Here is a 20,801-nt window from a genome sequence, read left to right as displayed (position 1 = left end):
TCCAGCAGAGAGCAGCTTCACTCCTGAATCCTGCAGGTAATTGTCAATCAGGTTCAGTTCCCTCAGTCTGGAGGAGTTTGAGCTGAGAACTGAGTATAGAACTCTACAGCTTTCCTCTGTAGATCACACCCACACAGACTGGAAGAGAAATGATGAAATATCAGAACACCGATCTCAAACACACACACAGCCATAATACACTTACTCTTTACCATGTAACAGAAATGTGAGTGTGTTTCTCTCACACACAGAAATCAGAGGACAGGACACCACATCAGTATTATTATTATTAGTATTATTATTATTAGTTACAATGATGCTTAAATAAATGAAAACAGAAGTTGTTTTTTGTTGTTGTTTTTTTAAATAAACGCTTTTGTTACGTCCTCGCCAGCAGATGGCACTGCGGCGCGGTTTCTGAGTGTGTGCTTGAACGTAACTGAACTCTTATATATGGACACGCGCCTCTGTGTGTTTAAGCATTGGTTGATTTACTCCAGGTGTCTGTGGCTTAGTTTAATTATGTTGGTTATTTAAACCCCTCGTAAGTGAAAGGTGAATGCGTTAGCATGTTAAGCGGTCTGGTTTTCATGTCCTGTTCAGTTTCCTGCCTTGCATCCAGTTTCTCGTTTTCCTGTGGAGACCACATTTTCTTTGTTTATTGATTTACGTGTAAAATAAAGACTTTGATCCGCACCTGTTTCTGCTCAAGTCCCGTGATGTTACAACTTTATTATAATTGAAAACATTTTTTTAAGGGAAGCATGTGTTAAAAAGTCTCCCATTTAAAAATAAATAAGAAATCTGTTTGAACAAAAGGAATTTGGAGGAAAAAGGAGCAGGACCTGCTGTGGCTTTGTTTGGAAATATTTTTGTTGAAACAGTACAGAAACAGACAATATTGAGTGTAAAATGTAAGTCAGGTAATATTAACTTATTGTTTACATGTTAGCATAGCATATTAAATTAACTACTAAATACAAATAACATCAGCTGTGTGAGCTTTTAAATAACCTCCTATTATTATTAACATTTACTGTAGCTGCACAACCAGACTGCCCCTGTACCTTTAACTCTCTCAAACTCACATTCTCACTCACACACACACACACTAAACAGATGAAAATAAAATCTCCAAATGCGCATAAAAAACTTGAGCCTCAATTGAGGTGTATCTCTTCTTATTCAATAAGAAGACAGGAGCATAAACTGCACATCAAAAACACCATGTGACTTTCATCAACAAATCATCTGATTGAATAACTGGCTGATGTGATTGGATGACTGGCTGATGTGATTGGATAATCATGTGGCCGACTTTCCTCAATGACAATCCTCTTTCATCATGTAAACGAATCCCACACTGCTCATTTTACTTTCTTTATCAGTGGAGGATGGAGACCATCAGATGGTGATATCAGCCTCGCTCCTCTCTGACATTTACTCCTCTGTGTGTATATGTGTGTGTGTGTGTGTGTGTGTGTGTGTGTGTGTGTGTGTGTGTGTGTGAGAGTGTGAGAGAGAGAGAGAGAGAGAGAGAGAGAGTGTTTATTACCCTACTTCACTGCCCCTCCCCTCTGCAGAATAAACAGGTAGCCGGTAAAAGTGAAAGTCAGAGTCTCCATTTTGTTTCCATGGGAAAATACACTATTTCAGGAGTAAAAACACAGTGAGTATCTACATCTAAAGCTATAATATATAAACACACTGAATGTACACCAGATGCAGAAGAGTGTTGTGGGTTTGTACTGAAGTTTGAATGTACACAGGTTGTCTTATGTCTTGATACCATGACTGTTTCCTGTAAGTGAACTCTGTGCTGATACAGGGTTTGATTTAAAACACCGATGTTGGAGTAAAGTAAACGTGTGTCCTCCTGTAATCTGGGGAAGGAGACATGACCTCCAACATGAGTGTGTCTGGAGAACAGGACTTAAAGAAAGACGAGAAGTGAGTTACTTTTACATTCACCAGCAATAAATACACACCGTCTCATGGGAACAGATCTGTATCTCTAAACACTCACTAGTTAACAGAGGAACTAAACTTTGGTTTAAGGTGTTTAATAGCAGTGAATATATCACTGATCTGATCTAAAAACAGTTTAGAGAAATTATTCACTGAGAGAAGAGTAAAAAGGACCATGTAATGTGGAGGAGAAGAGCAGTGTAGCTTTGAGTCAGTGAACTCTACAGGCTTTAAGACCAAGCTGAGTCAGTTAGCTGTGATTGGGTCTCCTGACCTCAGTGTAATTCCTGAGGTATGAGGCGTGTCTCCTGTTTGAATAAGTGTGCAGACTGTAGCTGAATTAAAAAGATGGAATTATTGGTGCTTAATGATGAACACATTGTGCAACAGTGCTGAGACAGCAGAGTATTAATTATTGCTGATATTTCTGTTCTAATTACAGAATGATGGAGGGAAAGAGATCAGACTCACCCGAACCCAGCTGTGTGTCCATGAAGAGTGACGACTCAATGAGACCTCCAGTCAACTTCAGAGACCGAGCCAGTTCTGATGTGAGGTCAGTACAGTGAGGTGTTTTACAGCAGTGTTCCACCTGATTAAACTCTCTTGTCTCATTATGAAGCCCATCATGAGCTTTATCAGGTGTTGAAGAAGTAAAACACTAAACTGTGCAGTGCTGCAGCTCTCAGACTGGCAGTGAGGAAAACTGCTTTAAGAGTTCAGTTCAGCCTACAGTCCCTGAGCTGGAGGGTCTGTGGTGCTACACAACAACATTTACACCTGGGACACTAATGACTAGATCACTATTTTATTCATAAACATGTTAGTGACAGTGAGGAAATCCTGAATTCAGTGTATTGTGTTAAGAGGATAGTGTTAAAAATCTGTCTCTGTATTTATTAGTGTGTGTTGTGCAGCTATAAATACATATGTTATATTACATCATGTGTTTTATTTGTTCACAGACCACAACAGAAGAAATCAAACCTCAGCAGAAATCAGTTGGACTCCATATTCAAGGTGTGTGTCTTTTAAGGTGTGTAACTTGTGTGTGAGTAGTTTGCAGGTTTTTTATTTAAGATCATGACAATTTACAGATTTATTGATGTGCAGCAGCATTATGGGTAATCAGGAAGAATTTCAGCTGTAACTGTGGTAATAGAAAGAGACTTTTCTTCTTTTCATAAAATAAAAGCATCTCTCAGTGTGTAACATTATAGTATTTAGATGTGTTCCTGTGTGTTTCTAACCAGGAGCTGGAACACAAAGTCATCACTCTGATAAAGAATGAGCTGAAGAGGTTTAGGAAGCTCCTGAGTCCAGATTACCCAGCATGCACTGAGAGGGACGTGGAGGATGAGGAGGATCTTCACAGTGTCAGAGAGGGAGCGCTGAAGATCACACTGCACGTCCTGAATAACATGAACCACACAGATCTCGCTAACACACTGCAGAACAGTAAGAGCTCTGAGTCATGGCTTTATTCCATCAGGTTCACTTTAAAGAGAGGAAATAGTTTTAGATAGGAACACTTTTAGTTTGAAGTTTGAGTTTAGTATCATATACATCTGCTGCTTTTCTGTTCTGTTCATGGTTCAGCTTGTGGTTACTCTGTACAATGGTCCTGTTCCTTCAGTAATATTTGTACATGAATCAGGAATGAACAGCAGCATTTGAATTTTACATTTAATCCTGAGTTCAGTGATTTTTACATTAAAACATGTAATTACTTTGTTTATTAGAGCCTGTGGCCTCTGTGTACCAGACAAATCTGAAATCCAACCTGAGAGAGAAGTTTAAAAGAATTACTGAAGGAATCTCACAGCATGGAAGCTCAGCACTTCTGAATGAGATCTACACAGAGCTCTACATCACAGAGAGTTGGAGTGGAGACGTCAATAATGAACATGAGGTGAGACAGATTGAGACAGCGTCCAGGAGACCAGCAACACAGGAGACACCCATCAAATGTAATGACCTCTTTAAAGACAAGTCCATAAGAAGAGTGCTGACTAAAGGAGTTGCTGGAATTGGAAAAACAGTCTCTGTGCAGAAGTTCATTCTGGACTGGGCTGAAGGAAAAGCAAATCAGGATGTCACCTTCATGTTTCCACTTCCCTTTAGAGAGTTGAATCTATTGAAGCAGAAAAATCTCAGTCTGATGAATCTTCTTCATCACTTTTTCCCTGAAATGAGAAAACTAGAATTATTAGACTCCTACAAAGTGGTGTTGATCTTTGATGGTCTGGATGAGTGTCGACTTCCTCTAAATTTCCAGAAGAATGAGAGATTGTGTGATGTGACAGAGTCATCCTCAGTGGATGTGCTGCTGACAAACCTCATCAAGGGGAATCTGCTTCCCTCTGCTCTCCTCTGGATAACCTCTCGACCAGGAGCAGCCAATCAGATCCCTCCTGAGTGTGTAGACCAGGTAACAGAGGTACGAGGGTTCAGTGATCCTCAGAAAGAGGAGTTCTTCGGGAAGAGGATCAGTGATCGGAGCCTGGCCGATAAAATCATCTCACACATGAAGTTTTCAAGAAGCCTCTACATCATGTGCCACATCCCAGTCTTCTGCTGGATCTCAGCCACTGTTCTAGAGAGAATGTTGCTTGAAGCAGAGAGTGGAGAGATCCCCAATACTCTGACTCAAATGTTCACACACTTCTTGATCTTTCAGATCAAACACAAGGATCAAAAGTACCATCAAAAATGTGACCCTGATCCTCAGCAGACCAGGGAGAGTATCCTGGCACTGGGAAAACTGGCTTTCCAACAGCTGGAGAAAGGAAACCTGATCTTCTATGAGGAAGACCTGAGAGAGTGTGGCATTGATGTGAGAGAAGTGTCCGTGTACTCAGGAGTGTGTACCCAAATCTTCAGACAGGAGTTTGGGTTTCACCTGGGGAAGGTGTTCAGCTTTGTACATCTTAGTGTTCAGGAGTTTCTGGCTGCTTTATACACATTTCTCTCCTTCATCAGCAGAAATGTAACAGAACAAAAAACCACTGATTTGTCTGATCTTCTCAACAAGTCAAACATGTCTGATCTCCTCAGGAGTGCAGTGGACAAGGCCTTACAGAGTGAGAATGGACACCTGGACCTGTTCCTCCGCTTCCTTCTTGGTCTCTCACTGGAGTCCAATCAGACTCTCTTACAAGGCTTAATGCCCCAGACAGGAAGCAGCTCTCACAGCAAACAGGAAACACTTGAGTACATCAAGGAGAGGATCAAGGAGAATCCATCTCCAGAGAAATCAATCAATCTGTTTCACTGTCTGAATGAACTGAATGATCATTCTCTAGTACAGGAAGTACAAACTTACCTGAACAGTGGAGGTGACAGTCGTCTCAGTGGAACCAGACTCTCTCCTGCTCAGTGGTCAGCTCTGGTGTTTGTGTTACTGAACTCAGAAGAAGAGCTGGATGAGTTTAATTTGAGGAAATATGACCCATCAGAGGAATGTCTTCTGAAGCTGCTGCCAGTGGTAAAAGCCTCCAGAAAAGCTGAGTGAGTATTTTTATTTATAAATGTATTACTGCATGGTTTATTATTTTAATGTAACACTGAACTGCACTGTTTGGATTAATGCTTGTTAATAGTTACTCTAATCATCTTTAAACAAACCTCTGGTACTGTTACAGAAGAGTTTCACTTTTTACATGAACATGTTATGTCTGCACTGAGGGCTGGGCCATATGGACAAAACCTTATCACCATTTATTACATTTTCTCTAAAACTGATAAAAATGATCTCTATAAAATATCTGCATGTATTCATGACTGCTTTTTGATCATTTTGTGAACTAAACACCAGTGAAAGGCACTTTTTCTTTTCTACTTTTATTTGAAAGTGACATTGAACAGAACTTCACAAACAAGAAGAAGAAAAACAGAACACTGTCACCATGGGAACAATATGAATAAAAGATGTGACATTGGTGATATAGAGGATATAGGAAAATATCTATCAATAGACATGATTGATTATTCTATTTTCTGGTCCTATGATATGTATCACTGTATCACACCGCCCAATCTGCACTGAGGGACACATGTGAGAGTGTCGTGGAAGACAATCTTTCCAACCTAAGTTAACAAACTTCAGAGACAGAGGGTTTGTAGATTCCAAAGGTAATCAAACTTTATTGAAACAACAAAGTGAGACAGTCTGCAGAAAGTCTGAATTATACATACACAAACATGTCTTTTATATACTTTTGTGAAGCAGTACAATTATCCCTAGGTGGGGCATTAACCTCCTTTTTTCTAAAAACAAACCAATCTCCATTGCCTTAATCAATTATTCATATCTGTAAGATACCTTGCACTTGTGGCACATGCGTTGTCAGTTGGATTTTCCTTAAGGTTTTATTGGGACAATTTTTTGTAGCGCACGCCACTTGTGTTGAATTTTCTGAAAGTTTTCATTAGGACAGGATTTTGATCATGTCCCAAAATCCACCCTTATACCTTAATGACTTTCTGGCTTTAGTCCCAGCCTGGTACACTTCATCCTGGATGTCTGATCTGGTATTTTGTCACTGGCTTGCAAGCTTAAAGGACTTTGATTGGAAACACAGTTCTGGTGAATGTCTAATTGCTAATTTATTGCCAGAGTAAAGTTGCTTTAGACAAAACACACAATTCTTCTAACTCAGTTTACACAGGACATACAGAGATACAGAAAAACACCTGATGTTCAGTAAAACATAGTCTTCTAGCTCAGTACACACTTACAATATAACTTGATTAAAAACTGTTCTGTACTTTTTCACTTTCACACCGACCTTGTTTGGTTTGGACTGATCAGACTTTCTCTTTAGATTGGATCTGGTGTGGGATTAGTTTACATGATGAAAGAGGATTATCCTCGAGGACAGAGTTCCAGTTAGCAAAAACATCATAATAATCCCTCTGTGCAGATCAAGGGATGCGTCCTGTTTAGAACTTTAATCCCTAACAAAAAATGTGTGAATGTTTAAAATAAATAAATAAATAATGTATTGCCATTGCACTGTGTAAGTCGGTTGCATGCAGTGAATATCCAGTCACATCAGCCAATTATTTAATCACACGATTAGTTGAAGAAGTCACATGACATTTTTGAAGAGGATCAAGGAATTTAGTCGGTAAATGTGTTTCCATCATAGTTTATGCGCTTGTCTTCTTGTTGAATAAAAATAATCCAATTCAATTAAGCCTTAAGTTTTTATCTGTCTTTTGGAGATTTTATTAACATCTGTTTATTTTTTGTTTTTTTTGTGTGTGTGTGTGTGTGTGTGTGTGTGTGTGTGTGTTTGTTTGAGAGAGTTGAAGGTACAGGAGCAGTCTGGTTGTGCAGCTACAGTAAATGTTAATAATAATAGGACGTTATTTAAAAGCTCACACAGCTGATGTTATTTGTATTTAGTAGTTAATTTAACATGCTATGCTAACATGTAAACAATAAGTTAATATTACCTGACTTACGTTTTACATTCCGTATTGTCTGTTTCTGTACTGTTTCATCAACAAAAATATTTCCAAACAAAGCCACAGCAGGTCCTGCTCCTTTTTCCTCCAAATTCCTTTTGTTCAAACGGGAGATTTCTTATTTATTTATTTTTAAATGGGAGACTTTTAAACACATACTTCTCTTAAAAATGGTTTATATTTATAATAAAGCATTTATTAAAACAAAAACCCTTCTCTTTTAATTTATTTAAGCATCATTGTGACTAATAATAATAATCATAATAATAGTAGTAATGATGATAATGATGATGATGATAATAATAATAATAATAATAATAATAATAATAATAATGAGGCTGATGTGGTGACCTGTCCTCTGATTCCTGTGTGTGAGAGAAACACACTCACATTTCTGTTACATGGTAAAGAGTAAGTGTATTATGGCTGTGTGTGTGTGTGTGTGTGTGTGTGTGTGTGTGTGAGTGAGAGAGTGTGAGAGAGTGTGAGAGAGTGTGTGATCAGTGTTCTGATATTTCATCATTTCTCTTCTAGGCTGTGTTTGTGTAATCTGACAGAGGAAAGCTGTAGAGTTCTGTCCTCAGTTCTCAGCTCAAACTCCTCCAGACTGAGAGAACTAGACCTGAGTGGAAATAATCTGCAGGATTTAGGAGTGAAGCTGCTCTCTTATGTACTGGAGAATCCACACTGTACACTGGAGATACTGAGGTACACACACAATATTATTATTATTATTATTATTATTATTATTATAACTTTATATATATATAGCACATTTCATAGATAAAATGCAGCTCAAAGTGCTTCACAATGGAAAAGATATAATATTAAAACAAAAATATTGCAACACAACATTAAAGATAAAAATACAATATTGAAACTTAAAAAGTCATTAAGAAATAAATATAAGTAAATAAATAAACTATAAGTTAGATCATCACGAGATAAAAAACAAAACAGTTTTAAGCGTAAAATGAAGAGGACTTATTGAAAGCCAAGGTAAATAAATGTGTTGAAGCTGCTTTTAAATATATTTTGTGAAGGAACCTGATGGGAGTGAGTTCCACATCCTGGGAGCAGGGACACTAAAAGCAGTTTCCCCAAGCTGTTTGTTATTAGAATTCACCTTAAAGCTGCAGTACAGAACATTTGCCTCTCTATCGCCATCTCTGTTTGAAACATAAAATTGCAAGTTACTATTATTATTATTTTACTATTGATATTATTTATTTATTTATTTATTTATTTATTTATTTATTACCGAGGGTTGTGCTTTGGCACTGCTCCTCTACGCGGATGAATCTGATGGTCAGAGGTAAACTTATCAGAGTTGCCAAGTCCACTTACCATACGTGACTTTGGGCTTCTTTTTTTTCTGAAGTTGCTTTTAAAAAAATCACAGGTTTTTGGGCTTGTTATAAAAATATGTTGCTTGTTAGGAAAATCTGAAAAGTGACTGTTTTTTACTTGTATATTCGTTATTTTCACTATGCATTGACACTGTCTACTCACAGCCTCAATAATATCACCGCTGTAGTGTAATTCACCCTCCCACAATTACTACAGGTTATAACACAAAAACAAGCATAGCATACTCATATATACTAATAGTAGTTATGCTTCTAATGTAATCTCCTTTACCTTCTCCTCAGTCATATTCTGCTGCAGCTGATCAGAGATGAGAGGATAGTGCCTGTCCTCCCTATAAGCTTTGTTGCCGTTTGATGATTTTTTTATTAAATAAATTCTGTTTTTGTGTTTCAAACTGTAAGTGGTTTCAGTTTTATATGTTACAGGATCATTTATTGAGTCTGTTTACATTGTGGCCGTAACAGGATATAATAATATTGAGCTTGTTTTTGAAGCTGCAGTTGATTATTTGTCTCGCGAGACTTGGCAACACTGAGGTATTCATGTGTTGTATATTAGCTCCAATCCTCGACAGCGGAGGTGGAGTTGGCAAAACTCTTAATGCCATTAAGAGTTTTAAAATCTAATTAGAGCACTTTAAAACCGATTCTGGAGGTCATAGGAGTAATCTGGTCTCTCTTTAGTTTGTGTTAGAAGCCGAGCAGCTGCATTTTGTACTAACTGTAATGGATAAATATATATTTTTTGGGACGTCCATAAGAGATCGATACAGTAATCTAATCTACTTGGAATAAATGCATGGATACTGTAAATGATTTAATTCCATATATTAAATATCAGTAACTCACTGACATTTATACGATTTGAAGCTGATCGATCGAGCTTCACCTTATTTAGTTGAGTTTTCTCTGTAAATTGACACAAACTCAGGAGCTCTTGTCCCCGGTGAGACCCCTAGCAGACAGGAACAGGTGTCTATTTCCCCCAGCTCCAGCTCAGTCCAGCTGAATTTCAGATGACCACCTGGATGTCCATCACGTGTACGTGCAGGTCGAGTGTTTATATCAACAAAGTCACCTGTGACCTGGGTGACGTGTGCCTTTTGCCCCAGTACTAAAGGCACGTTCACCCCAGAAACGACTTTTTCACAAATCTTCCGAGTGACTGCCAAGCTCTGGTGGTCATCCGAAATTCATAGACCTGCGGTTACATACGTAACCATCATTCTATTTCATTTCTGCTCAGTACCTGGATGAGTAATACCAACAAGGTCACAAGGACGTTGTACGTGCCCCTTAACAATGGCTGCGAAGCCATGGAAAAAATGGCTGTAGCCACTGGGTTGTGTGAGATCATATTCACCCTATAATATCTTGCAAATGTGCAGGTTGATGCCCATGACGTAGCTGTACAAATATCTGAAAGAGGGACCCCTCGTAGGGCTGTCCATGACACTCCTGGTTGAGTGACTTTGAACCTGAGGAGGGATCCGGAGACCAGTGCCCTTATAGGCAGAAACTATAGTATCTACAGTCCATTTTGACAGACGCTGTTTGGACAAAGCCTGACCTCGCCTATGCCCTGTATGGCAGACAAACAGTGAATCTGACTGCAGTTGTTTGGATATAACACTTTAGTGCTCGCACTGGGCACAACAGGCTCGAAATTGACCCCTGCTCATCCTCCTGAGTTGGGGGCTAAAAAGCTGACACACTGAGGGGCTGGTTCGTATAAGATGAAGAAACGGTCTCCGGGAGAAATGAAGGGTTCCGCCATAAAGTTACCCCTTTGTTCCCAGAACTCCAGTGTAGGCACTCTTGGCTTACTGATAAGGCATGAAACTTACCTACTCGTCTAGCCGATGCCATGGCTAAGAGGAAAGCTGTTTTCATAGACAGCCACCTCAATTCTGACCTCTCTAGAGGTTCAAATGGTGGCTGACACAGTGCCTCTAATACGAGAGTCCCAGTTGGATACTGGGTTTTGTCGAGGAGGTCTCAGTCATTGAGCACCTTTTAAGAAATCGGGTCACAAGGGTGGGGAACCCAATAGTCCATCTACTCTATTATGCATGGCTGAGATGGCAGCTATGTATACCTTGATGGTCGAGGCTGCAAGGCCTCCATCAAGACAGGACTGGAGAAAGCTGAGGATTACTGGTATGGAACAGTGTGTTGGTTCCTGATTTTGTGCTTGGCACTACTCAGAAAAGAGCTTCCATCTGTTAGCGTACAATTCATTGGTGGAAGGTGCACAGGAGTTGTGGATGGTCTGTACAACTGCTGGATCACACAGCCTTAGTAATGGCTCTGGCCCTTCAGAGGCCAGACCCAAAGTTACTGCCAGGATGGGTTCGGGTGCCAGATTTGACCCTCCAGCTGTGACAAGAGATCCATGCTCACAGGGAGGCACCAAGGCTCCCTGTACAGTAATCTGTGTAATATTGGGAACCACACCCTCCCTGGCCATTTGGGGGCTACTAGTAGCACCTTGTGGTTGCCCTTACAGATCCTGTCTAGAGTTGACAGTATCAACGGTAGTGGAGGGAAAGCATACAGCAGTCGATTTGGCCACGCATGGGCCAGCGCATGGGCCAGCACATCTTGGCCCAAGGGGCTTTTTGGTTCCCCCAGTGAAAACCAAAGGGGACAGTGTGTCATTGACAGTGAGGTAAAAAGGTCCACCTCTGCCCTGCCATATCTGTGCCAGATTGCTTGCACTACTTCGGGGTAAAATATGTTGTTCTCCTCTATGAGCACAGGCACCTTAGGCAACTGGCAATGACTCTGACCAGCTTGTGCCTGTGTTGAGTAGGATGCAAGCCGAGGTCGTTCAGCCAGATCTGGAGTGGCTGTAATGACAGAAGCCCCAAAGGGACCGCCGATGAGGCTGCTGTGAGCATACCTAACAGTCACAGAAATGCTTTGAGGACCAGAGCCCTGCCTCTTCTGAAGTGACTGATGCGCTGGAGGATGTTGTTGACTCACTGTTGAGAGGGGGTAGCCATCCTCAACCATGAGTCCATCTGGTTGCCAATAAACAGTCTTCGCTGACTGGGCATCAGAGAGCTCTTTCCATAATTCACTGTAAGCCCTAGCTTGGTAACATGGGAGACCAGCAATGCTGATTCTCTTAGGGCATCTACCCTTGACTGGGAATAGATCAACCAGTCATCCAGGTACGGGAAAATTTGCATCCCCCTGGCCTGTAATGGAAACAATGCCGCTGCTACACAACTGGTGAAGACCCTTGGCGCCAGTAAGTCCCTGAACAGGAGCACACAAAACTGGTAAGACCTTCGCTCGAAAGCAAAACGGAAGAATTGCCTGTGCTGGGGCGCGATTGGAACGTGAAAATATGCGTCTTTCAGGTCGATGGTTGTTAACCAATCGTTCTGCCTGATATCTTGCAGCATATCCACTGTATATAGCATGTGGAACCTTGAGGTGTGTGTTCAGAGGTCTTAAATCCAGTATGGGGCGAAATCCACTGTCTTTCTTTGAGATAATACAATAGGTGGAATAGAATCCACTGTTCTGTAAAGTACTGTCTAATTGCTCGATGGCACCCTTCTTCAGGAGAGTCCAGACCTCCTGGCGTAGGGCCAGAGCCTTGTTTGGGTCCTTGACTAAGGTAATTTTGACTCCGTGGAACCTTGGCAGTCGATGTCTGAATTGAACGTTGTAGCCCTGTGACAGGGTTGATACAACCCAGGGGTCTGATGTAAGCGCATCCGAGCATCTGAGCTGCTGGCTTGTGAAGCACCCGACTGCTGGAGTGGTACAGTCATTGTCTACCACTTCGCCCCTTATAATTTCTGGAGAGGTGGCGGCCCGAAGTCTGGCCTTGCTGTGCCTATTGAGGGGGCTGGGTGGGGGTTAGCTGATGAAACCTTTCTGGGTGTTGTGCTCTTGGCTGGGTAATCAACTGTGGTATGTACAAAGCTGTATTTGTTGCCCTAGAGGGTCCCTGTCTAGCGGGGTGTTCACGGCGCAGACTAGCAAACTGTTGTCTGGTCTGTGTAACCTGTAGGCTGCGCTCCAGGGCTTGCTGTGCAGCCAGGCCGAACAGTTCCCCAGGAACAACAGGGAGAGAGCGGAGGGCTCTCCTGCAGGGTTCCAAAAGTAGAGACTGGGCCAGCCATATTTGGCGTCGGGTGAGGGTTAACGAAGACATTAGCCTCCCCAACTCCCTGGTTAGATAGGCGAATGCCTGCAAAGAGGCATCACTCAGGCTCTGGGATGAAGGGTCAACCTCCGAAGCCTGCAATGTCTGGGACAGGGCCAGCTTAACATGTGACATGTGCCCATGTGTGACATGGAATTCCCAATATGTCCCAAACGTGCTGCTGTGTCATAGCTTCTCACAATGAAGTCATCTGTCAACCAGCATCGTGGCCGGGGGAAGCGTGCATCGGGCTGAAGTGCTTCATCAGGTGATAGGAAAAGGGTGGCAACAGCCGGCTCTATATTGGGCATGCAGTCATGTTCATGGTCGGATGCATCCTGCATATTAGCTAGTGCTCTACAGTCTGTTGGTAGATGAGAGAAACGTCTGGGGTTTGCCCAGCACCTCTGCAGCTCCTCGATATATGCAGCTGAGGGTGGGACACAGAGAGGTGCGGACTGAGAGGTCTTCCTGAAAAAGGTACTCTGAGGAGTCACCTGGACAGGTACTGCATCTAACCCCAGATGTTCCAAGGCCATTTTTACCACAGGCCTGACTGATGTCTGACTAGTCTCCGAGCCTTTCAGTGTACTGTGTCTCATCCCCTGCTAATTGGGATGAGATGATTGGGAGCTCTAACCTGCCCCCTCCTCGTCATAACCTCCCCCGTTAACTAGGCTCTCCGAGGCCCTAGTGTAGAGTGCATTCTCCTCCTGGGTCTCAAAGGCTGGTGGCAGTATTGGAGGCAGTACCCTGGGAGGAGACTGCAGTGCAGCTGCAGCGGGACCACTAGCAGGCTGTGCACTGGGTGGTTGCAGATTAAGGAGCAGAGACTTAATCTCTGCAAATTCAGAGGCCAAGGTGTCTACCTTCAGGGCTAGGAGGTTCTACCTTTCTGCGTTTCCCCTTACAGGGCCCCCCCGCAAATCGGTTTTATGGTGCTGGGAGACATGGCCTGTGTAGGATGCAGTTGTGCGCCCAACCTGCCCTCTAGCTGGGCCAGCCTGGCTGCCTTTGCTGCTAAGCTCATGGAGCTGCAGTTTATGCATGCCATGTCCATCAATCCCTCTCTTAAGTGGTCAACCCCCAGGCAAGAGGGACATCTCTCATGGCCATCTTCTAGTTCCAGAGGGGCCAGGCAATCAATACATGTCATAAACATGGGTACCAGCAGTAATTACTATCCACGTGGTTTTCCGAGTGTGAACACTTTGCCAGGTGGTAATTGAGCATGAAGGGAGAAATATATACACTTTGCTGTATCTCTGCAAATAATTAAAGAAATCCACAAACTAAATCACGGGGAAGAAAAACAATCACCCGTTTTGATCACCCCCCTTCAGGGTGTGTTGTGTAGCCTCTCCTACCACAACGAGTCAATTATGAGAATTAAACAATAGCAATATTGGGAAATGATCCCTCTCTCATAATTATGCACTGTGATGCAATATGGTGCAGTTAAGAGCGAATATGCTCACACTGTAACCAAAAATATATTCACGAACTAAATCACGCGGACGAAAGCAATCACCCGTTTCAATCGATCCCAATCAGGGGCGTTGTGTAGCCTGTCCTACCACAACGAGTCGATTATGAGAATTAAACAATAAAAATTTGGGGGAATGATTCCTCTATGATCACTATGCACTGTGATACAATATGGTGCAATTAAGAGCGAACACGCTCACACTGTAGCCAATAATTAAACAAATTCACGAACTAAATCACGGGGATGAAAAACAATTTAATGAAGCCCAGTCGGGGTGCGCTGCTTACTGACAGTGCGCTTTCAAAAAATGAAAAAACAAATATTGTGGGGAATAACACCATGATATGTATAAACAGAAAACTACAGGAAGGGATTCCTGTATTTAGTTCAAGTATTTAGTGTTCTATCAGCATTAAAGTGAGAAACACCAAACTGATCATGAACTGTAAACTGTTGCTTGCCGAATTAGAGCGTGCCCACTCCTACATGGTGTTGATAGCAGAGTCACTTAGCTCTTGCTGGATAGTGTACTATCTGAAGTTAAATAATCACAAAAAAGGCTAACCGCAGTCTTTGGAGGACGAAAGTTCATAGCTTCGGGTTACAAGACTACCAGTTTCACTGCTGAAACCTGCTTACCAATGTGAGAAGATAACAAGAGATCATTTCTGAATTCTATAATATAATTTGTTCACCATGTTAGGTTTAAATCCTCTAAAAACAGATTCGCAATTGAATAACATTAGTCTGTTCCAATTCACATCCTGCATTGGCATGTTTTGTTTACTCTCACAATCCACCAAACACCCACACCCAAAGTCTCCATAAACAAATGAGACAGCAGTGTATCCTACAATAACCAAAAGTTGTCCGCAATGTGAAAACAACTCGGAGACTAAGCTGAACTAACCAACAAATTTTCCAAGACAAAAAGTTCCAGTAAGAGAAAAAGAGAAAAGACCCCTACTGACTTCAAGTCTGATAAACAGTCTGCACACAATAATAAATATAATGTCCTTAACTTTTAAAGACTTGTAACAAATAATATAACAAGGTAGCACGTAAAGTCGAGGAAATAACACTAATAAAATTAAATAAACAGAAACTCTAACCCAGTCAGAGCATCAAAACAGAGACGCACATTAATACAGAAGTAAATTTTAAGAGGAGTGAGTCCACAAAATCTAGGCAAAGTAATGCAACGACAATATCTTCAATAAAAATCAGAATTCTGTAGAGCTGGAAGGCCGAGTGCAAGAAATAAAAATAATAGAAGAGCGAAAAAGGCGCCGCTGTGTAGATGACGCAGTTCACCCCAATATCAAGAGTTTAACATAGTCTCCTGCTTCCTCCGCTGAAATAAAGTCCTTCTGAACACCGTTATATGTAATGCGAAGCCGATCTGGGTGAAGTATTCCATAGCGAGCGCCCTCAATACCACGAAGTTGACGCCGAACCTTGTTAAATGCAGCCCAGGCCCGGGCTATCTTGGCTGTGTAGTCAGGGAAAACGGAGATGGTCAAATCCCACGCTTTAATCCGTTGGAGCTCTCTCGCACTGTGTAAAATGTCAACACAGTCACTGTGATGGTGGAATCTGCACACAATAGCTCGTGGTCGTTCACCAGGCTTGGGCTTCGGCTGAAGGGTCCGGTGGGACCGGTCCAAACCCGGCTCCTTCTCCAGACCACACGCCTCTTTTAACAAGGCTGCTACAGCAGCAGTTGTACAGGTGTCAGCGCCCTCTGGAACTCCGGCTATTCTAACGTTATTACGCCGTGACCTCGACTCCAAATCCTCACATTTATTCTCTAATTGAGTCACGGTCGCAGTGAGAGACTCGATAGTAGTCTTCATATGAACTATGTCATCGGTGCAACCCGGAGAGCGCGCACTCCATTTCCACAACTGTACCTTTCAGTGTTGATATGGTAGCCTCGGTAGCAACTTTATCATTAGCCAGCTGTGTTTTCACGGCCTGCAGGTCAAGCTGGATAGTAGACAGAGCACCCCTGAGATTCTCCTGGTGCTTCTGGAGCTCCTTTTTAAAAATATTGGCGATGTCCTTCCTCAGTAAAGCCAGCAGCTCAAGCCTGAGTGTGGCGAAGTCAGGGTCACCGCTCGGCAACGCGGATTCAGGGGAAGAAGGGGACTCACTCGCAGCGTGCACACTAGGCCTCAGTTGTGTCTGAATGCTACCACGGGTTTTCATGTTCTTTCCAGACATGTTAACGTGCCACAAAGTTAAAAGTGCAAATAAGGAAACGGAGTAGAATAAGTCAAAATATATTGTATGACTGAAAAGCGCAAATTAATTACAATTTTAATCGAAATCATCAGGAGCCTCCAACTTCACGTCTTACTCTACCGAATTCCAAATCCCACAGGTGACTTTGTTGATATAAACACTCGACCTGCATGTACATGTGATGGACATCCAGGTGCTGAAAGCATCACCTCAGGCGGTCAGTAGAAATGAAATAGAACTCCTCCATAAGTGTCTGATGAATGTGAAAGACGAGGACAGTGAGGTGTTGTTGGAGAAGCGCTGGATTGAGGGTCAGAATAAAGAGCACATAAAGCAGCTATGCCCATACATAAAGAGCTAGCTCTTGTGCTGAGTGGCCACACCCATTTAACTCTGAACCAACAGCTCATCAACCTTTTCTCTCAACATCTCAACATCCTGTAGACATTCCACAACATTACATTCTCATTTACACATTAAAGAGTTCCTGTGTAAATGCTCCTACACACACTTTATGAATAAATTCATTCGTATCCAGTGTGATAAATGAGGCCCAGTGTTTTATATGAGTAAAAAATTAAAGTGTGTATTTTATATGGTGTGGATTAGCATTGTTTCTGCTGTTGAGCTTTGTTTTTCTGTGTGTGTGTGTGTGTGTGTGAAAGTTATTAGATTAAGATCCAAAGAACAATTAAAGCTGCAAGCAACGATGAACGGGCCCTTGCACCCGGGTGCATGTTGGGGCTGCTCTGGCAGGGGAATGCTATTCCATTTTTTGGTACCTTTTAGCACTTACATGTTGTTAGGAGTGTGTCATGATGTTAAATGTAACATTTCCTTTTGCCAGCAGGTGGCCCTATGACTATAAGTGAATATTGGCATTTAGATGTCTTCAGGCCGGGACCTTTATCAAACGTGAAGTTTGGAGCAGATTGGACATTCTGTGTTTGAGTTTTAACAGCTTCCTTTTTCGTTGCGAAACATAGAAATTTGTGAGAGCGCCACGCCCACGCCCTGCAGCGAAACCTCAAAAGCTTCGCAATTTCGCATCGTGAATGCCTTTAGATGAGACTGACCAAATATGATGCCGATCTGATGAAAGTTTTAGGAGGAGTACGTTAAAGTACGAGGCCTGGACATGGCAAAAAATGGAGCTGACTTCCGGTTGAGTTTAGGGTATGGGTTCAAGAGACCTTTTCGTACGTATTGGCAGATTACATACATTTCCCGAATTTTGTACATGTACGTGAAATTTAGCGTGAAGCGCACATCATGTGAAATTTTGTAGGTGGTGCTATCGAGCCATTTTGCCACACTGAATTCTGGAACCCCTGTCAGATGTAAATTTTCACCGGTTCTAACATGTCTGCAAAGTTTCGTGAGTTTTTGGGTATGTTTAGGCCTTCTAAAATGCAATTCATTTCGGAAAAGAAGAAGAAAAAGAAGAAACGGAGCAGATCCAATAGGGCTTCGCACCAGTGGTGCTTGGGCCCTAATAAACTCCAACAGTTTTAGCCTCACTGTGAAACTTAGCTTTGTGTTAATGCTGAAATATCTACATCACTTCTCACATCAGAACAAAGTACATTTATTTCTCCAGCATGTAGATCAGTTTACATTACACACACATTTACTTTAATAACATGGCAATACTAGTTTATTGTTTATACACAGGCTGTTCATTTTATATTTTTATCCTAACCTTGTGTTCAGGTAAACACTTTATTTCCCACCTGATGGAAACACCTCATTTCACAATCAGATAAATAAATCTAACACTTCATCATATCTCTTCCAGGCTGTGGAGGTGCAATTTGACAGAGGAAAGCTGTAGAGTTCTGTCCTCAGTTCTCAGCTCCAACTCCTCCAGATTGAGAGAACTGGACCTGAGTCACAATAACCTGCAGGATTCAGGAGTGAAGCTGCTCTCTGCTGGACTGGAGAATCCACACTGTACACTGGAGATACTGGGGTATACACACACACACACGCACACACATCCAGTTTCCATCTGTGGTGATTGTAATTGTAGTGATGTGATGTACTGTCATTGTTGTGTGTGTGAGATAGAGAGTAAATGTTCTCTATATAAAGATTTTGTGTAGTTGATGTTTTCAGAACTAAAACTGAGTGTGTTAAGTGTGAGAAGGTTTTCTTTCTTGCAGGATGTGGAATTGCAATATTACACATGAAGGTTGTGCTGCTCTGGCTTCTGCTCTGAGGTCAAACTCCTTATCACACCTGAGAGTACTGAATCTGAACGGTAATAATCCTGGAGAATCAGGAGTGAAGCTGCTCTCTGATCTACTGAAGGATCCACACTGTAAACTGGAGACACTACAGTGAGTTAATGACTTACTGTCTCTTTACTCTACTGTATCATACTGAATAGTGTGTGTGTGTGTGTGTGTGTGTGTGTGTGTGTGTGTGTGTGTTTATGCTGATGTGTGTTTACACTGATGTTCTTCTCCGCCTTACAGCATTAAGGGTAATAAACTCACCAGGATTGGCATATGACAGGAGTCTCACCTCAAACCTCTTCTCCAGGATAAAGCAGTTTTGGTGAAGAGTTAGAACCCCTCCTACATTTCCAGCAGTTTGGGAGCTGAATCATTAAACATAAAGGGGCAGGGCAGAAACAAGTCAAGAACAGGCAGAAGGTCATACACAGGAGAAATCAACACACGTAACCAAATATCTGCTGTACAAAGCAACGGCAACGATCTGCCCAGGGGATGGAGACTGACAAGGCTTAAGTACATGTCTGGAAATGTACAGCCAACTAATCCCAAAGCACGAGGCGGAAGCAGGCGTGTACGAGATGTGATCGTCCAATGGCAAGCCGGAACATGACATATTGCAGTGGACTGGGCTAAAAAGAGGAGGAGACAAAAGACACCTATCCCACCCCCGACATAGACACACGAATGGCACATAGTACAAACAGAAATACAATTGAGGACGTAACGATGGTCAAGTATCAAATAAAATTTAAACTTCCATTGATGAAGTTAATGTTGTTAGTAATTGTTTAAAAATTACCATGGTAACACAGAGCTCCAAGTTATAAAAATATGGAGTTTGTCATCAACCAAAGAGTAAACAGTTTTAATACCTAAAAATTTTAGCAAAGTCCTTTAAAGTAAATTAAAATGTAAACTTGAACTAATGATCTGCAGCACATGCATGTGTTAATGTTTGTTACATTATATGATCATGAAAATAAATAAATAAATAAATACTCACCAAGTCTCCAGAATTGAATGCTTTGGTGCAGCTGTTACAAAAAAAAATAATAATAATAATAAAAGAAAAAAATAAAGATCTTTCAACTATTAAACCTTCAGATTGAGGTTCTAGTGACTAAGTGTTTCACATAGTATATCTGGGTAAGACACAGTGAGTGACTCACTGCTGGCATTCATGAAGAAGTCCTAAACTCCACTGGAATAATAAATAGGATCTAATAAAACCATGAGTGGAAATTATTTGTGCAAGTTTGTTAAGATAGGCTTCCTCCAACCTGGAACTATATCTTCCAGTCCACTAAACTAATCATGTCCAAATTAAATTATTTCTGACAGAGTTTTACAGTTAGATTTAATCAAGTTTAAACATAAAAGCTGGTTATTTTGTCTGTGTTTGAGGAATGAAAACTCTGTTCTGTTTTTAAACCCAAGGTAAGTTAAACGGAAGCTGTGTGGCCGAATCCCAAATTGATTTGAATTTCCGGTTTAAGTGCACTATATTAGGGATGAAATAATGATGGTCTTCACACTATGTAGTGCACTATTTAAATAATGAGGAGAGATTTGTAATTCTGCTTTAGCAGCAGTATTTAAGTATAACCTTACATTCTCCTAAAATCTATTGTTTGCTCCCTGCTTATAGCAACTAAAATAAAAAACAGTGATTGTAAACGTAGCTAAGTAATTTAGCAGCTAAAATAACTTTATATTTCTGAAATGTTTTAATGTATAAAGAGCAAAGCAAACTAGTGTTGAGTTTAGAAGGTGTAAAAAGAGCTTGAAAGATTCTCTGATTTCCTTTTGTTTGTATAGAAATGTCATGAATTCAGCAAGAG

General features: G+C 41.5%; 2 protein-coding genes across 3 annotated transcripts in view; both read left to right on the top strand.

The window, feature by feature from the left end:
- Positions 1-20,801, top strand: part of LOC128613894 (receptor-type tyrosine-protein phosphatase C-like) — a 141,372-nt gene that overhangs the window by 95,730 nt on the left and 24,841 nt on the right. The gene's annotated exons all lie outside the window — the stretch shown is intronic.
- On the top strand, positions 1,522-19,505 carry LOC128613566 (NACHT, LRR and PYD domains-containing protein 3-like). Of its 2 annotated transcripts, XM_053634453.1 has the most exons (10): positions 1,522-1,669; positions 1,829-1,950; positions 2,411-2,524; positions 2,934-2,988; positions 3,222-3,426; positions 3,711-5,478; positions 7,978-8,151; positions 18,516-18,689; positions 18,883-19,059; positions 19,198-19,505. In XM_053634453.1, exons 2-10 carry the CDS (start codon positions 1,898-1,900, stop codon positions 19,232-19,234), a joined length of 2,757 nt encoding a protein of 918 aa, XP_053490428.1. In that variant the 5' UTR covers positions 1,522-1,669; positions 1,829-1,897; the 3' UTR covers positions 19,235-19,505. The 2 variants fall into 2 exon arrangements, with proteins under 2 accessions (XP_053490428.1, XP_053490427.1); XM_053634452.1 differs by having other exon boundaries at positions 1,522-1,950.

Source organism: Ictalurus furcatus, chromosome 10 (assembly GCF_023375685.1).
Source record: "Ictalurus furcatus strain D&B chromosome 10, Billie_1.0, whole genome shotgun sequence".
NCBI lineage: Eukaryota > Metazoa > Chordata > Actinopteri > Siluriformes > Ictaluridae > Ictalurus > Ictalurus furcatus.
The sequence above is the reverse complement of the archived record's forward strand: the minus strand, read 5'-3'. Positions and strand labels throughout refer to the sequence as shown.

Coding starts and splice junctions, on each gene's coding strand:
- LOC128613566 (XM_053634453.1), top strand. CDS start 1,898: ATGACCTCCAACATGAGTGTGTCTGGAGAACAGGACTTAAAGAAAGAC. Junction 5,479..7,977: donor AAAGCCTCCAGAAAAGCTGA/GTGAGTATTTTT, acceptor TTTCTCTTCTAG/GCTGTGTTTGTGTAATCTGA. Junction 8,152..18,515: donor TGTACACTGGAGATACTGAG/GTACACACACAA, acceptor TATCTCTTCCAG/GCTGTGGAGGTGCAATTTGA.